The sequence below is a fragment of the Plutella xylostella genome, chromosome 19, assembly GCF_932276165.1.
Source record: "Plutella xylostella chromosome 19, ilPluXylo3.1, whole genome shotgun sequence".
NCBI classification, from domain to species: Eukaryota; Metazoa; Arthropoda; class Insecta; order Lepidoptera; family Plutellidae; genus Plutella; species Plutella xylostella.
In genome coordinates, this window is record NC_063999.1 from 1,820,931 (window position 1) to 1,838,688 (window position 17,758).

The window sequence follows — 17,758 nt, forward strand, 5'->3', positions numbered from 1 at the left end:
ACAGAGTGGTAAACGATGTGACATAGTTGTTATTCTATTAAATATGCGGCAGCGTTTTGGAATAAAACAGTTTTATTTAAAAATAATAATTTAGTAACTTACTTATAAATCATTATGGTTTCAAGTTAGTCAAAAAAATTACTGGAGATATCTTTATTATTAGTATAACTAATGAAATCACACTTGAGAACCTCTGGAGAGTGAAATATCCGTATTTCAGGAACTTAAAGGACAAATTTGTTCCAACTACATAAAATAGTGTTTATCTGCACAAATAATATTTTCGGCAACCTAAAATTTAAGTAACATAATGGAAAATTACGTAATTTGTTAAAGTTTTAACCAGCCATATTTCGAAAATACAGCAGTGGCTCTTAGAACTTGAAAAAAATACTCTTTCCTTTTTTAATTGCCTTAGAAGCTGGAAGGACTTTAATGTTATCATCAAACATCCGATAAATCATTCTCCACCATATTAAACAGTCTACCACATTCATCGTCTGTTCTTGAGAACAATAGCACGAAATTACCTTTTTCACAAACGAAACTTTTTATTAATGCAGCGCAAGTGTATTGGACGTTCCTTTCGCTTCTTACTTTAACCAAAACGTGTAGTTTCTCTTCAATTTTTCTTTGATGAATTTTCTCAGGTTGGAGTGTTTCGTAAGAATGTTACAGATTTGTCGTGTGACAGAGGGGTAAAATGTGTTGCAAAGTCGATTAGCATTTAAACAGTAACATAAAGTGTAATATTCACATGTTGATTGCAAAGTAATTGTTATTACCAATGAGTAAATAACAAAATAATAATTTAATTGTATTTTATTTTAACAATTACCTACGTGACGAAGCTGTCGCCGAATAAACACACGCACCTCCTGTCACACTTTGCGGGTGGCCGATACGCGGTGTCTGGATCTCAAAGGGGAAATCTTACCAAGGGGAAAAGGAGACCTTAAACTCTGATCGATGGCAATAAGGACGAGTGGCTCAAACAAATATTTTAAATGGCAACCTACGTGACAGAATGTACCTACTAAAACATTAGGTAGTAGGAGACAAATTTTCAACATTTTTTAAAAATATTTCTGAAATCATTTAAAAATATATATTTTGTTTTACTAAATTGGTAATATCTTCTGGAGTTTAAATAAATTTTTATATTTTATGTCGTCATATATATTTTTTGTAACATTATCGAATATGCGCAGGATGAAGTGGCGGGAGACAGCCAAGATTCGTATGAAATACACCTCTGTCACGCGGATTTACCACTCTGTAACGTAATTTTAAATACAAAAATATAAATTTATATTTTTGTAAACGTACACAGCCGTTGTGTTTTTAGTACAATGCACGCTGAAATATAAATAAATAAATAAATATTTGAAAAACTCATGATTTTTTCTTCACAACTGATGGAGACTAAGTTATGTAGGTTAAAAAGAAGAACTGCCCAGGTACGGTAATTATTTTTTTTTTTTTACGGTAATTATTTCTCACCGTAGGTAAATCCCCTTTTAATTTGGAGCGCCGCACTTAATAAAATGGATACAGGGACTAAAAAAAATATATTATAGTCTCAGATGTCCAGACTCGTATTGAAAAAGTGCCCAGCCCAAAAAGGTTTGTGATCTCTGATTTGTCTAAAATTGATAACTGTCAGAATTCCGTAAGATTACTAATAACAGTGTAGGTAGGTACTTAGTTACAGAAAATAACATTTAAAAACTAAAAAACTAAAAGATTTAACATGCTTAAGTATGTGTTTGTGTGTGTGTGTGTGTGTGTGTGTGTGTGTGTGTGTGTGTGTGTGTGTGTGTGTGTGTGTGTGTGTGTGTGTGAGTATGTGCGTGTGTGTGCCAGGATTAATATTAAGAATAATCAAATCAAGTTAGTTTATAACTTTTATTACCTATTCGTTATACTACAAGTTTAAACAATTTTTCAGTCTCATCATAGCTAAGGCCGTAAAGCCAGTTAGTCACAGCTTTTTTGCACTCGTTATAAGTAAGACTGTAGATATTAAGTTGCCTGTTGATTTTATTGTATATGTAAATCGATTGTTTCACAAATTGTCTTGAGGCAAAAGACGTGGCCACAAATGGAACTGAAAGCACTTTATCTTTCCTTCTTTTATTTGTCAGTTGTGGTTGATAATTGACCGATTTATGCAATTTGAGTGTGGAGCATAAGACATATAATTGTCTGACTGTTAGAAGGTTGCCAAATTTATAGAGCTCATCTGTGGGGAATCTATATGGTAGAAAATACATGACCTTCAACAGTGACCTTTGTGCCCGTTCCAGCTCTAACATTTTAGTTTTCGTAGCTCCACCCCAAACTGGGAGACAATAGCATATCACGGACTGAACCAACGCCTTATATATTGTCTCCAGTAGTTCATTGCTGGCTACATGTCTAAGTTTCATAAAAATCCATATAAGTTTTCTGACTCTACCCATGACTTTTTCTATATGTGCATGCCAAGATAGTCTTTCATCAATAATTATACCCAAATATTTAGTTGATGACACTTTTTCAATGGGAGAGCAGAGGCAAGTTACATTTGTTGGTGACAAACATTTATGAATTTTTAATCTGAAACTTGGATCCGGTTGGGTGCGTTTGTCGATTGAGAAGCAGATATAGTTGGTTTTCGTTAGATTAAGAGTCAATAAATTCGAAACAAGCCACTCTGCTACAGTCGAAAGACCTTGCTCAGCTATGCTACACACTTCGTCCCACGTATTTGCTGTGAATACTATAGCTGTATCGTCAGCATATGAAAATATACTAGCGTTGGTCAGTTTAAGATTACACAGCTCATTTATGTATGTGAGAAATAAGGTAGGTCCGAGTATACTCCCTTGTGGGACTCCGTAGGATATGTTTACGAGGTCACTATTTTGGTTAGTTATTTTAACGCGTTGTGTACGATTAGTCAGATAGTCCTGCAGTAATTGAAGAGGTATACCTCTTATTCCAATGTCTTCCAGCCTTTGCACAAGGATGGGGACAGACACTGTGTCAAAGGCCTTTTTCAAGTCTAAAAACACGGATATACATTTTTTACCCTTATCAACTTGTTCAACAATTAGTGAGGTTAGTGCTATCGCAGCATCTTCTGTCGATATACCGTGTCTAAAACCATACTGTGATTTGGAGAGAATTTTAAAATCTAAATAATTTACTAGTCTTATGTTTATGAGTTTCTCTAAGATTTTTGAAATGGATGTTAATACTGAAATGGGACGGTAATTGCTCACTTCCCTACTATCGCCACCCTTGTACACGGGGGTTATTATAGATTGTTTTAAAGCTCGGGGGAATGTACCTTGTTCAAAACAAAGGTTGACCAAATGACAGATAACTGGAACCAATATATTGTGAGCTAGCTTTAAAAAAGCTGGGGTGACGTTATCCCATCCGGGGGCACTATTAGATTTAAGGTTCATTAAGACGTCGAACACTTCCTTATGATCACTTTCAAGAAGAACGAAAGAATTTGGTTGCTTCGTACTTTGAGGTAGTTTTTTACTGCTATCGACATTCCCAGCTAATCGATTGACAACTATTTCCTCAGCTAGTGATTGGCCTACGTTCGAGAAATATTCATTTAATGAGGAATAAAATTGTTGCTGTCACATCTGAATGTTTGTATTAGACAATGAGAGTAACAATTTTATTCTTCAGATAACACTTATCTGACTATTGAAAAATCAGCCCTTAGTCATTCAGTAGTAAGACTACTCTCTTATCTAGTGGTAAAATGTGTTTAATTTCCAGGGCTGTTCGCAAAGGAAGACACCATACCAGTACGCTACGATGGTCTGCACCAAATACAAGGAAAGAGTCAGAAGATTGTCCGGACTTGGCATGCAGATATCACCGGCTTTAGGTACGTTTAACGTTAATCCACGAAATGCTGATGATGGTAATGTAGAATGTAAAGACCTACACAAAATGCTGATGATGATAATGATGATTATAAAGAACTATATCTGTAACTTTGTCATCATCATCAGCCTTCTATCTATTAATTGCAATGTGTTTTCCCCTGAACTTTAGTCAGCCTTCTATCCATTTTGTATTGTGTTTTACTGAACTTTTGTTATCTTGACAAATCACCTAATATATCAATTATACCATTCTTGAAAGAAACCCCAAGCATTTCAGAATCACACTGAACTTGTTTGAATCATTATAAATCCTACTAATATTATAAATACGAAAATTTGTGAGTATGTGATGATGTGTAGTTATGTATGTTTGTTACTTCAACACGTCCAAACGGCTGAACCGATTTTAATGAAATTTGGTATGGAGTTAGCTGACACTCTTATAACCCGGATTAACACACATAGCCTTACCCTGACATGCTATATTGTTTTATTCGGATCAATTGTATTTAATATTTCATTTTTTATCAACTTAATTTATATTTTACACAATTTATCCTTATTATTTATTAATGTGACATTGTTTATTTATTTATTTTTATTTTGTTTTAAATATAGTTAAATAGAATTGAACCGATATAAATTAATATACTCTATGAATTATACTAATTAATTTTAATTAATTTATTGATTTATTGTGATCTAATTTTAATTTTTAATTATAATTTTATTTTTAATTTGATTGACATTGCATGTACTATGGATCTTGTTATCTGAAAATAAATGTTTTATTATTATTATTATATTATAGCCTACTTTTTATCGCAGAATTCTCACGGGATAACTTTTGAAAAACTAGTAATCTATAACCACCTGTCAGTAATCTAATACCACTACAATAACCTCCCTCCCACAGAGGACCCAGACCGCCCCTGCCGAGTGGCCTGCCAGGACGCGGGCGTGTCGCACCGGTTCTACCTGGTGCACGGGCAGGAGGGCTGGTTCCCGCTCGGGACGCCGTGCGGCGGCGGCAACGCCAGCTACTGCGTCAGCGGGAAGTGCTTGGTAAGATTCATAAACAGACTATGACTCTTGCAATTGCGAGAGCGAAAGATGGCATCGGTAGAAGTCTAAAGATGAAAGTTATTGATATATTCTATGAGCAGGATTTTCATAATCTTTCGGAGCAAAAAGGCGTTAGCTTTTGCTTTGGTCCTGGACGGAATTTATTCTGTATTACTATACTGTCTTGATAATGGATATGTGGCGAATATCCGGCTACCTAGCCGTACTAGCCGTAGTAAAAGCGGAATATAAACAAGCGCAACAAAAAATTATTATACTGTATTACTATACTGTCGTGATAATGGATATGGCGAATATCCAGCCACCTCGCCGTAGTAAAAGCGAAATACAAATAAGAGCAAGACAAAAAAAAACTCCTGATATTCGTATCGAAAAAAACAGTACAGTAGTGACCCTATATTGCATTTCTAAAATACACAACCTAACCACCGCATCCTTCCCCAGGAATTCGGCCCAGACAACACACCGCTCTCCGAGATGGTGTTCACGCTGCCCCTGCTGAACCGCACCACCCACTCGGCCGTCAGACGACACTCGTCGCGACACCGGCGCAGCTTGCAACGAGAGAAAGTGGTGGTCACAGCCACGCTTAAACAGAGCCACCTGGACCATATTATTAAGCATTTGAACTTTACAGGTTGGTTTTGCATAATTATAGAGGAAACGTATTTTAATTTTTAATGTCAATATACTAAGTGCAAATATGTGCGGATCACGAATATTGTTGACTCAAGTCGATAGCGTAATCCGATATCAATTGACATCTTGATCAGCGCCCATGTCGGTGACGTTAGAAACTAATAAAACCCTGTAGTCCCGCTGTCCTCGTAATAATAGTATACTACACTATAATGGTACTATTATATCAATTGCAACATTACTAGACACACACAATCCTGTGACAAAGTTATAAGCCCGCAAATCCCATGATACCATAAGAAGCAATGCAATATGCTACACACTGGTTCAACTTCAAAATGAATCGATTCTGAAGGCAGAAATTCTAATTTGAACGCTGTCAAACTAGAAGATGTGTTAACCAAAAATTCAATTTACGGGAACACTCATAGAGTCGAATTTTAAACAAAGAAATTAAGGTTTTGACAGCTCTAAAATTAGAATTTCTGCATTTAGAATCGACATCAAAATCTACATAACAACAATAGCCTCAAAGAATTGAATGGTTTGTTGAGCATAACAAAATACTGTCGCCTAAGTGTACTGGTTTTAGGAGAGGTCACTCATGCATGGATAACTTAGTTAGCTTAGTTACACAGGTTCAATTAGGATTTTCTGATAACTCGCCAACACTGGCCTGTTTTTTAGACATAGAAAATGCTTATAATAATATTTTAGTAGATAAACTAGTTAAAATTTTAAATAATATTCAAATAGGTAAAAAGATATGTCAATACATTTGGTTTTTCTTAAGTGAGCGTCATCTTAAAATTAGAAATGAGTCTGAGAATGATATGGAGCTAATTAGATGGACGGGGAGGGGTTTGGCCCAGGGGGATCCAATCTCACCGCTTTTATTTAATATAGCTACCAAGGACATTTGTCGCAGAATAACTGAAGTATTTATATCCCAGTATGCGGATGACTTTGTTCTCTATATAAGTAATAAAAACTTAAGTTGTTCGGCTACATATATTCAAAATGCTCTCGATACGTTTGTGACGCTGTTGGATACACTAGGTTTGCAATTATCAGCTATGAAATCAAAGTGTTGCATTTTTAGTAGGGGCCGCAGGAAACAGAATGTGCAGCTTGAACTAAATGGTATCAAAATTGAAAAGGTTCACGTAGTCAAGTATTTAGGTATCTGGTTAGATGAATCTCTAAGATGGGGCAAACACTTAAATGAGGTATGCAGTATGACCATGAAATTTGTTAATATTTTGAAAGTTTTGGCTGGATCCGAGTGGGGGTTACATCCAAAGCATTTAAGAAGACTATATATTTCTCTTGTTCGTAGTCGAATTGATTATGGCAGCATTTTATTTGATAACTGTGCAAAAACTCATTTATACAAAATTGATAAAGTCCAGAATCAGGCACTTCGTGTTATTGGGGGCTTTATTAGAAGCACTCCTATCCATACTATGGAAAGTGAACTCTGTGTACCGCCTTTACATATAAGAAGAGAATATTTGGGATATAAATACTGCTCTAAGGCAAAGTCATGGTCCAATAGTGATACAAACACTTTATTAGAAAAACTTGGATTACATTGTGGAAATAGGTACTGGCAAACAAAGAAAAAACCTTTGTTATCTACGATTTACGAAGAAACAAAAAGTGATACTATTCATTCATCAGAAATACTTGAGTTCTTTTGTCTAGATACCTGGGTGTCAAATATTAATGTTGCGGATGTGGTTAGAACTCAATTGAAAAGTTTGAATAAGCCAAAATCGTCCTACAAGAATAGTTTTTCGATTTTGAAATTTAACATTATACAAGAGGTTTATGGAGAATATAATGCCTGGAGATACCTGTATACTGATGCGTCAAAAGATGGTCGAGGCATAGGGGCAGCGTTTTATGATCCTATGGCAAAAAAATCCGGTATATTTAAAACTTCGGCAAATATTTCTATTATGGCGGCTGAGTTGATTGCAATTTCCGAAGCACTATCATACGCTATCTCTGAAGATCTCTACAAATTTGTTATCTTCACTGACAGCAAAAGCGCATTACAGCACCTCTCTCGTTGCACTTCTGGTGGCAGAGGTACATTATGGGATACGTTGTGCTGAACAAAATGAAGGAATTAATAAACAACAATAGAGTTTCCGAATTCAATAGGGATTCCGGATAGTTGTGGTATCGGTTCCAAATGGCTGGGGTGTTGGTCGTGGTAACAACTTATAGAAGAATGCCCCATTTCTTGTGTGCCAATTTTACCGTTGTGTTTGAAATCCGCTGGCCATTGAAGGGCGTGTTGGTGCACCGGCTGAGGGTGCTAGCATTGTAGTGATGCTTTCTTTTTCCTATTTTGCTGAAGTGGCTTTGCCTGTCTTTGGAAAAATGTGGACGCGTTTCGTCGGTAACGTATATTCGGGTTGGGTCATTAATAGCGTCATTGAGGTCTTGTTCGCCAAGTGCTTTTGTGCTCGGGGAAACAATTTCATCTGGTTCACAAGCGCTGGCATTGGTTAGGTTAGGCCTTCAGCTGTTCTGAAGATAGCATTTGAGTATCTTTTCATAGAGTGAGATGGTGAAAGCCATTTGTCTCCTGGTCTTGCATTCTTGAAGGGACTGCTCCAAAGATTATCTTTAAGGAAAAATGGTGACATCTGTCTTTATCCTGGAGAATCCACATTATCCTAGGCTGATAGTATGCTCCACTAGCGTTTTTATCTTCCTCATCAGCTAATAACGAATCTGGAACCAACTTGGACTTTGTGTTTGAATTCTCTATATTTTAAAAAGTGCTTGCATGTCACCCTGAATTATTTTGGAATGTCTTGTTGATCCTTAACATCAATGATATTTTAAAGATCCAATAGTACTTTAGTGATACATTTAATAATGCGTCCGTATAGACTGACATATACATTCACGATCTATTATCAAAATATGGGTGGAATTCGAACTAAATTGAAAGATCTCAGACTAGCATCATTAACCTCCACCTATGATATAATTATAGTAACAGAAAGCTGGCTTCATGACGGAATAACTGACTCTGAAGTTCTAAACCCCAATTACACTATTTATCGTCGAGACAGAACAACTAAGGAAAGCACCAAGGGTGACGGAGGTGGAAGCTTTATAGCGGTATCAAACCGGCTTAGGTCTACTAGGATAAGAAATCTTGAGAGTTACTGTGAAGATGTGTGGGTTTCTGTGACCGACTCGGGTGGCGAACTGCTTACCGTTTGTGCTGTCTATATTCCTCCAGATTCTAATGTGCCAGTGTATAACAAGTTTTTTGATCAGTTGAGTGACAAATTATGTAACCACAAGAATAAAGTTATGATCTTCGGGGACTTTAATATAAGTGCTATTAAGTGGACACGCGACGTTTCAGGTCTTTGGTGTAATCCATCTACATCCTATGTGGGAAAAGCTCTGTCGCTTTTTGATTTTATGTCTCAAAATAATTTTTATCAGCTAAACCACATGCTCAATAGCAACTCTAACACTTTGGACTTAATCTTAAGTAGCTTTGCTGGACCAACTGTGAATGAATCACTTAACCCTCTTTGTAAAGTCGGCAAGCACCATCCTCCACTGGATTTGGAGGTTTCTCTTGGCTGTACCAATAATAAGGTGCTTAAACCTAGAAAATTCGCTAAGTATAATTTTAAGAGAGCCGATTATACCATTGTCAACGAGAAACTTAGCCAGGTCGAGTGGCGGTCATTACTGGAATCGTGTGATGACGTAGATAGTATGGTTGCAGCTTTTTATTCCTCTGTTGAATTCGTAATAAAGAACAACATACCTAAAGCTAGGTCTCATTCGGGTGCTTATCCCTCCTGGTTTAGTACGTCATTATTAAAAATGCTACGAGAAAAAGAGAAAAAGCGTAAAACTTTCAAGAAAACAAATAATCCGCGTGACCGGTTAGAATTTGAGTTGCTTCGATCAAGGGTTCATAGCAAAATCAAGACCGACTACAGAAAGTTTGTTGAGTCTGTTGAGAGTAGCCTTGTAAACAATCCCAAAAAATTTTGGTCATTTATTAAGGAAACACGTAAGGGTAAAACTAATTATCCTTGTAGTATGAGTCACGGTGACACCACTGCTGATAACAATAAGGAAATTTGTGATCTTTTTGCAACGCATTTTTCCGCTACATTCTTACCTAAAGCTCCACTATCTGCCGACCTTTCTGTCACGGAATCTAGTTGCTCAACTATACATACATTTAAATTTACAGAAAAATCCATCTTGAAAGCTCTAGCCTCTCTTGATGCCAGTAAGGGAGCGGGCCCCGATGGTGTTCCTTCTGTATTTATTAAAAGATGTTCTAAAAGTTTAGCTCTACCCCTTTCAATAATTTTTAATCAGTCAATGAAAACTTCTACTTTTCCTAAGGTCTGGAAGGAAGCTATGGTGGTACCTATTTATAAAAAAGGTGATACTTCCATTGTGGGAAATTACAGACCAGTTTCACTCCTATCAATATTTTCCAAGGTTTTCGAGAGTCTTGTTTACCCGGTGTTACATGGTCATGTCAGATTGTTGCTTTCCCCTCTACAACACGGTTTTATGCCTAGAAAGTCAACAACAACTAACTTATTGACCTATGTATCTGACCTTACGCATACTGTTGATTCTGGTAATCAAATCGACGCAATCTACACGGATTTTAGTAGTGCCTTCGATAAGGTCGACCACGACCTGCTTTTACACAAAATGCGCTACCAATTCGGGATCACTGGTGAGTTGTGGGGCTGGTTTAAATCATACCTATCAGATCGCAGTCAACGTGTAGCCAAAGATGGTTTTAACTCAGAGTCATATTTTTCGACATCGGGTGTACCGCAAGGCTCCCACCTCGGACCATTATTGTTTAATATGTTTATTAACGACATAGTTTCAGTTATTAAGAATAGCAAATGCCTTTTATTTGCTGATGACTTGAAATTATATAAGCAAATTAATTCGGATTCTGATTCTCAACTACTTCAGATTGACTTAAACAATATAAAAAAATGGTGTACTATTAATCGCATGACATTGAATGCTAGTAAATGCTTTCATATTAAATTTACGCGGAAAAAACGTCCCGTTTGCTCTAACTATACTTTAGATGGTACAAACTTGGAAGAAGTTCGAACAATAAGAGACCTGGGTGTAATTTTTGACTCCAACTTGAACTTCATAAGTCACATTGAGCACGTTGCTAATACAAGTAACAAAATGTTGGGATTTATAAAGCGCATGGCTAAGAGTTTTAAAAAAATCGAAAGTTTTAAGTTACTTTATAATGCTCTTGTTTTGTCTCGACTCGAATACTGTAGCCAGGTTTGGAACCCTACATACCAAGTGCACATAGATCGGTTAGAGAGGGTGCAGAGATCCTTTACCAGGTTTCTAGCGTTCAAAACCAACAGCTCCGATATTAATAGTCGCGTTCCCTACGAGGACAGATTGAAGTATTTTAAAATGTGTTCCCTTGAACAACGAAGACAGTACCAAGATCTCAACTTTCTACACAAACTGCTCAGAGGTGAATTGACGGAACCAGATTTATTAACTCGACTCAACTTTAAAGTTCCGAAGTTGAATCACCGTAAATGTCAGGTTATTAAAACATTTGCTCCACTTTTTTCCCGTACCCAACTAGGTAAATTTTCGCCACTCAATCGTTTCCAGATGTGCTACAACGATCTCGAGTCGACATTGAGCTTGGACATTTATAATGACTCCCCACTTTCTTGGAAACGTAAACTGCTGCAACCTAAATAGAACTAATTAATCATTAATCAATTACATACACATAATACCTACTATTTCTAAATTCAAATTATAATTTCTGACATAATACCTATAATATACCTACTTATATAATTTCTGTCAATTATTGTATTGGTGTTATTAATTTGTAATGAATTTTTGTATTATTTTGTAATTATTTTCTGTAAGTAATCAAATCAATATAAATTTCATTGTACAATACTATACCTAATTTAGTTTAGATTTAAGCATTGTATGCATGATTGCATGTTAGTATTTAAATTATTGTATTTTATAAGTATAGTGTTTGGGAGTTTATAAATGATAACTCAATCGCGTTAGCTGTTACAGTCTTTTAATTAGCAATCAACTGACATGGCGCTTATCGATATTCATGTACCCTCTATATACAATACACTACATCCCTCCACCCTTAGTTTAAAAAAAATCAACATAAATAGATCTATACTTAACTAAATCTACAACTAAGTAATTCTACATACTAGGCACTTAAAATCAAATACATGTGTACTTACATTATTACCATGTAACAACTTAAAATAATATTGAATTTTAAAGTTTATAATTGGCATCTAGATTTCTAGTCGTTCTAATTGGATAACGTCTAGTATCAGGTTGGCAAGGATTTTCGCATTCATTATCTGAGCTTGAAGTATGAACATGCGTCTCATCATGATCGAAGGCTATTCCTTGCGAGCCTGGTACCGGAGCCATGCTGGGGCCTCCTTCATCCAACACCTGCCGTGTAGGAGAACCTACTGGAGAAGTTATACTAGTGAAGGAACTGTCAGATAGATCTTCATCTACGTTATTAGTCGGTAACAATTGCTGATCACCCGTTTTTTCTAAAGATACACTATCGTAACTAATATCTTCACAACTGTTGCCCTTCGTAATAGACCCTCTGTACAATAATAATTGATCCACATGTTTCTTAACATCGAGTTGCTTACTGGGAATATGAACCATAAACATTCTTGAACCGATACTTTTATCTATTATGCCCTTCATCCAAGTATACTTTGTCCCATTATTATAAAAAGTCTTAACTAAAACACAATCACCCTTCTTAAAGGCTACTTTCCTCTTCCCTCCGCGCTGATCACATTGTGAGATCTGTTTAAACAAAACGTTATCATTAGCACGCGATGCCGTTGAAGGTGCGCTCGGCTGTTCAGTGCAGAAATCCCCACGCAACAAATCCAATCGATTACGCAATGGACGACCCATTAACAATTGCGCCGGCGAAAAACCGGTTGTACAGTGGGTAGTATTTCTATAATCAAATAGATATTTACTTAACCTGTGGTTAAAATCATTTTGAGACAAATTTTCCGCTAAAATAGATTTTATGCCCTTCTTTACTGTTTTAACACTATTTTCGGCCTGCCCGTTGGACTCAGGGTGATAAGGAGCTATTGTGATGTGTTTTATGCCATTAATAATGCAATAATTTTCGAACTGTGATGAGCAAAAATTGGTCGCATTGTCCGTTACTAATGTTTGTACCAAACCAAATCTGCTGAACATTTCCGATAATTTTAGCAAAATATTGGTAGTGTCTGTGCGAGACAACAAAAAACATTCGACCCACTTAGAGTGCGCATCTATCGCTATGAGGAACTGCTTCCCGTCGACCGCGCACATATCGAGGTGCAGGCGCTGCCACGGCCGCGCCGGGTGCGGCCACGGGGCCAGCGGCGCGCGCGGCGGCGAGGGCCGCAGTGTGTTACATATGCTACATGAACCTATCTTTTCCTCGATATGTTTATCTATATTGGGCCACCACATGCGTTCTCGCGCCTCGCTTTTAGTTTTAACAACACCCCTGTGTGAATTATGCAGCTCATTTAACAGTTGTTCACGGAAAATTTTAGGTATCACTACTTTATGCCCCCTTAATAAACAACCGTCTTCAAAACACAACTCATAACGACAATTGTAATAAGGTTTCAATTCTGCTTCCGCTATTTTTCGTGGCCATCCGTTATCTAGGTATGACCGCACTTTCTGCAACTCGGGATCTTTTTCAGTTTCTCGCCTCATATCATTAACGGAAACCGGTTTTACAGAACTCGATACAAAATTTATATACATTGTTTTATTTTGGTTACTGGCCGGCTCGAGATACGGTTCATTTTGAGTTACCCTTATAGCTCGCGATAAGAAATCCGCTACGTTATCTTCGCTTTTTATGTATTCTATCTTAAAGTTATACGCTGAAAGAAATAACGCATATCTTTGTAGTCTATTAGCGGCCATTTCAGGTACGCCCTTTTTACTACCAAAAATAGCTAATAGCGGCTTATGATCGGTCCTTAGAATGAACGGCGTCGACCTACCGTACAAATAATGGTGGAATTTTTTAATTCCGAATACAATAGCTGCCGCTTCTTTTTGTATTTGAGCGTAGTTACACTCACTGGTCGAGAGGGAGCGCGAGGCGTAGGCCACGGCGCGCTCCTCGCCGCCCGGCTGCACCTGCGCCAGCACGGCGCCCAGCCCGCGCGGGCCCGCGTCCACCGTCAGCACCGTGGGCAGCTCCGGGTTGTAGTGGGCTAGCACGCGCTCTGACGCTAGCTCCTGTTTTATCAAATCGAATGCTATATCATGTTCCTTTCCCCAGTCCCACTTACAATCTTTTTTTAATAGATTATTCAGTGGGCTAAGTATGCTAGATGCGTTGGGCACGAAAGATCTATAATAATTTAGCATACCCAAAAATGATTTTAATTCAGTGACTTTTGTTGGTTTTTTTAAACTCAATATTGCCTCAACTTTTTTCACAGACTTATGTAGGCCATTTTTGTCAATAACAAAACCTAAATATTCTACGGATTCTTGGAATAATTCGCATTTCTCAGGTTTCACCCGCAAGCCTGCATCTTGAAGTCGTCTTAAAACTTTAGATAATCTTTCCATGTGTACCTGCCTATTAGGGCCCGTTACAAGCACATCGTCCAAGAATATGCAAGTTCCCTCAATATCTACAAGTAATTTTTCCATTATTTGTTGAAAAATGCAAGGCGCACTTGATAGACCAAACACTAATCTCGTATAACGAAACAAACCCTTATGAGTATTTATGCAAGTTAGGTTTTTAGATGCATCATCTAATTCGAGTTGTTGATATGCCCTAGAGAGATCTAATTTCGAAAATTCCTCCCCCCCGTGTAGTTTTGAAAACAGGTCTTCTATACGCGGTAATGGGTAATTATCAATAAATAACTCTTTATTCAGAGTTACCGAATAATCACCGCATATTCTAACTTTTCCGTCTGGCCGCAACACTGGGACAATCGGGGTAGCTACCTCTGAATGCTCCACTTTTTCTAAGATACCTAAGTCCACTAATCTTTGTAATTCTTCTTCTACTTTAGGTTTTAAGGCTAACGGAACGGTGCGTGGCCTAAAAAAAGTTAAATTTGGCATTTTCATTCACTTTTAAATGGATCTTATACGGTTTGAAACGGCCTAATTCGTCAGTAAATACTTCCGAAAATTCATTTTTCAACTGCGATATAACCTCCATACTATCACTGTCATTTAAATTATTACAGTTAAGGTTGCAGAGATGCAAATTAAACACCGTTATAAAATCACGTCCTAATAGTGCTGGTTGTGTCTAAAATGTCGTCAGCATCCTGAGCTAAGAAATTGTTGCGCTTTATTTTAGATTTACACATTCTACTCAAATGTCCTTTTTGATTACACTTTTTACACGGATACTCAGCGTATCGACACTCATTTTTCGTATGATTTTTGTACCCGCACACAACACACTTTCGCGATATCGGATTCGTAGCCGGCGAGGCTGCGCGCGGGCCGCCGGCGCCTCCGGGGGCGGCCGCGGCGCGCAGCGCAAACACGTCGCTCCCGGCCGCTGCCACCGCGGCGCTAGTGACGCTCGTAGACTGCAATGCCAACCGGGCACATCTTACGCTTTGCGCCAGTTCCAATGCTTTGCTGAACGTTAATGTGTCCATGCTTTCAGAGAACAATTTTTCTTTTTCCTTAGCGTTCTCCAGTCCAAGAACAAAACGATCCCGTAATGCAGTGTCCAGTTCTGTGTTGAACCCGCAAAACTGCGCTAAACTCCGAACTCGCGCCGCCCATTCCGCCAGGTCTTCTCCAGGTCGTTGCTCGGCTTTGTAAAAATTGTAACGCTCGGCAAATGAACACTTTTTTGACTGAAAATGTTGATTCAGTTTATCAACTAAAGTCAGCAAAACAATTTTATCTAATGACTCTGGAAACACTAGATCCCTCGCGACACGGTAGGTATCTTCCACCAGGGCTGTGAGTAGTATAGCACATCTTCTTTTACCAGCCTTGTCGGTGTCATCCGTAAGGTCGTTCGCCAGACAATACTGATTGAAACGGCTAATGAATATACTCCAGTCTTGAGTTCGGTGGTCAAAAGTGAGGTTATTGCCATACTGTCCAAATCCACTGTTCGCCATCACGATCACACTATTTTATTTACACTTATTTTAATGTTTTACACACGTAGGTAACGTTCTCGTCGCCAATATATAGTGTTTGGGAGTTTATAAATGATAACTCAATCGCGTTAGCTGTTACAGTCTTTTAATTAGCAATCAACTGACATGGCGCTTATCGATATTCATGTACCCTCTATATACAATACACTACAATAAGATAACATTTTGAATGCTGTTGCACACCTATAATTGGTGCATGGATAGGATAAGCAACATATACTGTGTCTGAACAACTTTTTATCCAATGTGCTGTTGGTGTGTCTATTTCTGTAAATAAAATAAATAAATAAATCCTAGTTTGTCTCAGACAAGTGGAATTGCCTTTTCTATACTTTTTTTGCTATCTTGGCGCTTCTTCATCTCGCTGAAAGCTGTAAAAATATATCATGTATAATAATACTAGTAACTGACCACCAATTTACCCAATAACTGACCACCTATGTCAGTAAATGGAAGGAGTGAAGATAGAATGCTCATATTTTGACACAAGAAAATGGCACATATGAGCTTTAATATTACGTTCTTATTTTGCCTAAATTCAGCTTCAACCAAAAATCCCAATAACCGACATAGGTGGTCAGTTATTGGAAAATCGCTGTTTTGTCGTCCAGTAACTGTCCACCCCATTAAAAACAATCAAACGGGAAATAATAAGCTGAATCTTATCAAAAACGTAATCTTTATAATTAAATCTATATGGTATAATTTTTTCTTTCAATGATTTCAATTTTTTTCATGGTAAATTTTACGATCAAATAATTCACTTACCTTAACAAATAGGTTAGTCACAACTGCAATTTACTCGGTTCGCGCGCCAACTGAACTTTTTCGATCGCTCACTATCCATCTGTTGGCGACTGGCTAAATCTTTTGTATCAGTAATGCTCTCAATGAACCACAAAATAGACTGGATGTTCACTAGATGGCCCTGCTTGGCTATATTTCTTATTTATTGGAGTTGAAGAGGAAGGTGGTCAGTTACTGGCACATGGTCAGTTACTGGGTGTTTTGCCCTAAGTCTCTTTAATAAATAAAGATTAAAAAAAAAAAACAATAGCCTCTGCAATAATCGAATGACAATAACAAATAAATCACTGATGTTGATTCTGAAGGCAGAAATTCTAATTTTAACGCTGTCAAACTAAAAAAATTGCTTGCATAAAATGACATTTACGGAAACAATCATAGAGTCGAATTTTAAACAAAGAATTTAAGGTTTTGACATCGCTAAATTTAAAATTTCTGCCTTCAGAATCGATATCAATATAATATTAAATTCTTCCACAGAAAACAAAAACGAGCCGATAACATACTTCGAACACATACCGGAGCATATCGAAGTGGATTTCAACAACCCAATACACATCGCTCCAGAAGAGAGTATGTTCGGCAAAATACCAAAACCGAGGTGGGACCGGCAAGTTGGGACCTTGTCACAATACACACACGTGTAGATAATACAAGTGATTTATTGAAGTGACTTAGAGAAACTTTAGTGTGAAATGGTGTCGAGTGTAATAAATAATTGACTGAGGTGCTAAAGTGAATGAATTTTGAAGCGTTCATTCGAAGACTGGCCTTTTTGTAAGTTGTCTGTACTTTTTGTTAATGTTCAAAAACTCTATTTACCTCAACTTTTTATATAAATTTGTTATGTAGGCATGTAATAAATTAATTATCTTGATTTTATAATTGTTTTAAAGTACAACCTAAAACTGGTGTTATTATTTTGTGTTCAAAACAACTTGTACCTTTTACCTCAATTTTATCACTGCCTGTATTCTTTAAGTATTCCTAATGAAATGATTTTGTGGTATAAAAGAGCAT

General features: G+C 37.2%; 1 protein-coding gene across 1 annotated transcript in view; it reads left to right on the forward strand.

The window, feature by feature from the left end:
• LOC105380255 (A disintegrin and metalloproteinase with thrombospondin motifs 16) overlaps positions 1 to 17,749 on the forward strand; it is an 81,242-nt gene extending 63,493 nt beyond the window's left edge. The window contains exons 15-18 of the mRNA XM_048627901.1: positions 3,790 to 3,901; positions 4,819 to 4,967; positions 5,433 to 5,625; positions 17,219 to 17,749. Of these exons, the coding sequence (XP_048483858.1) occupies positions 3,790 to 3,901; positions 4,819 to 4,967; positions 5,433 to 5,625; positions 17,219 to 17,385 (621 nt within the window). The 3' untranslated portion in view covers positions 17,386 to 17,749. The remainder of the gene's footprint in view (positions 1 to 3,789; positions 3,902 to 4,818; positions 4,968 to 5,432; positions 5,626 to 17,218) is intronic.
• Positions 17,750 to 17,758: the final 9 nt, after the last annotated feature.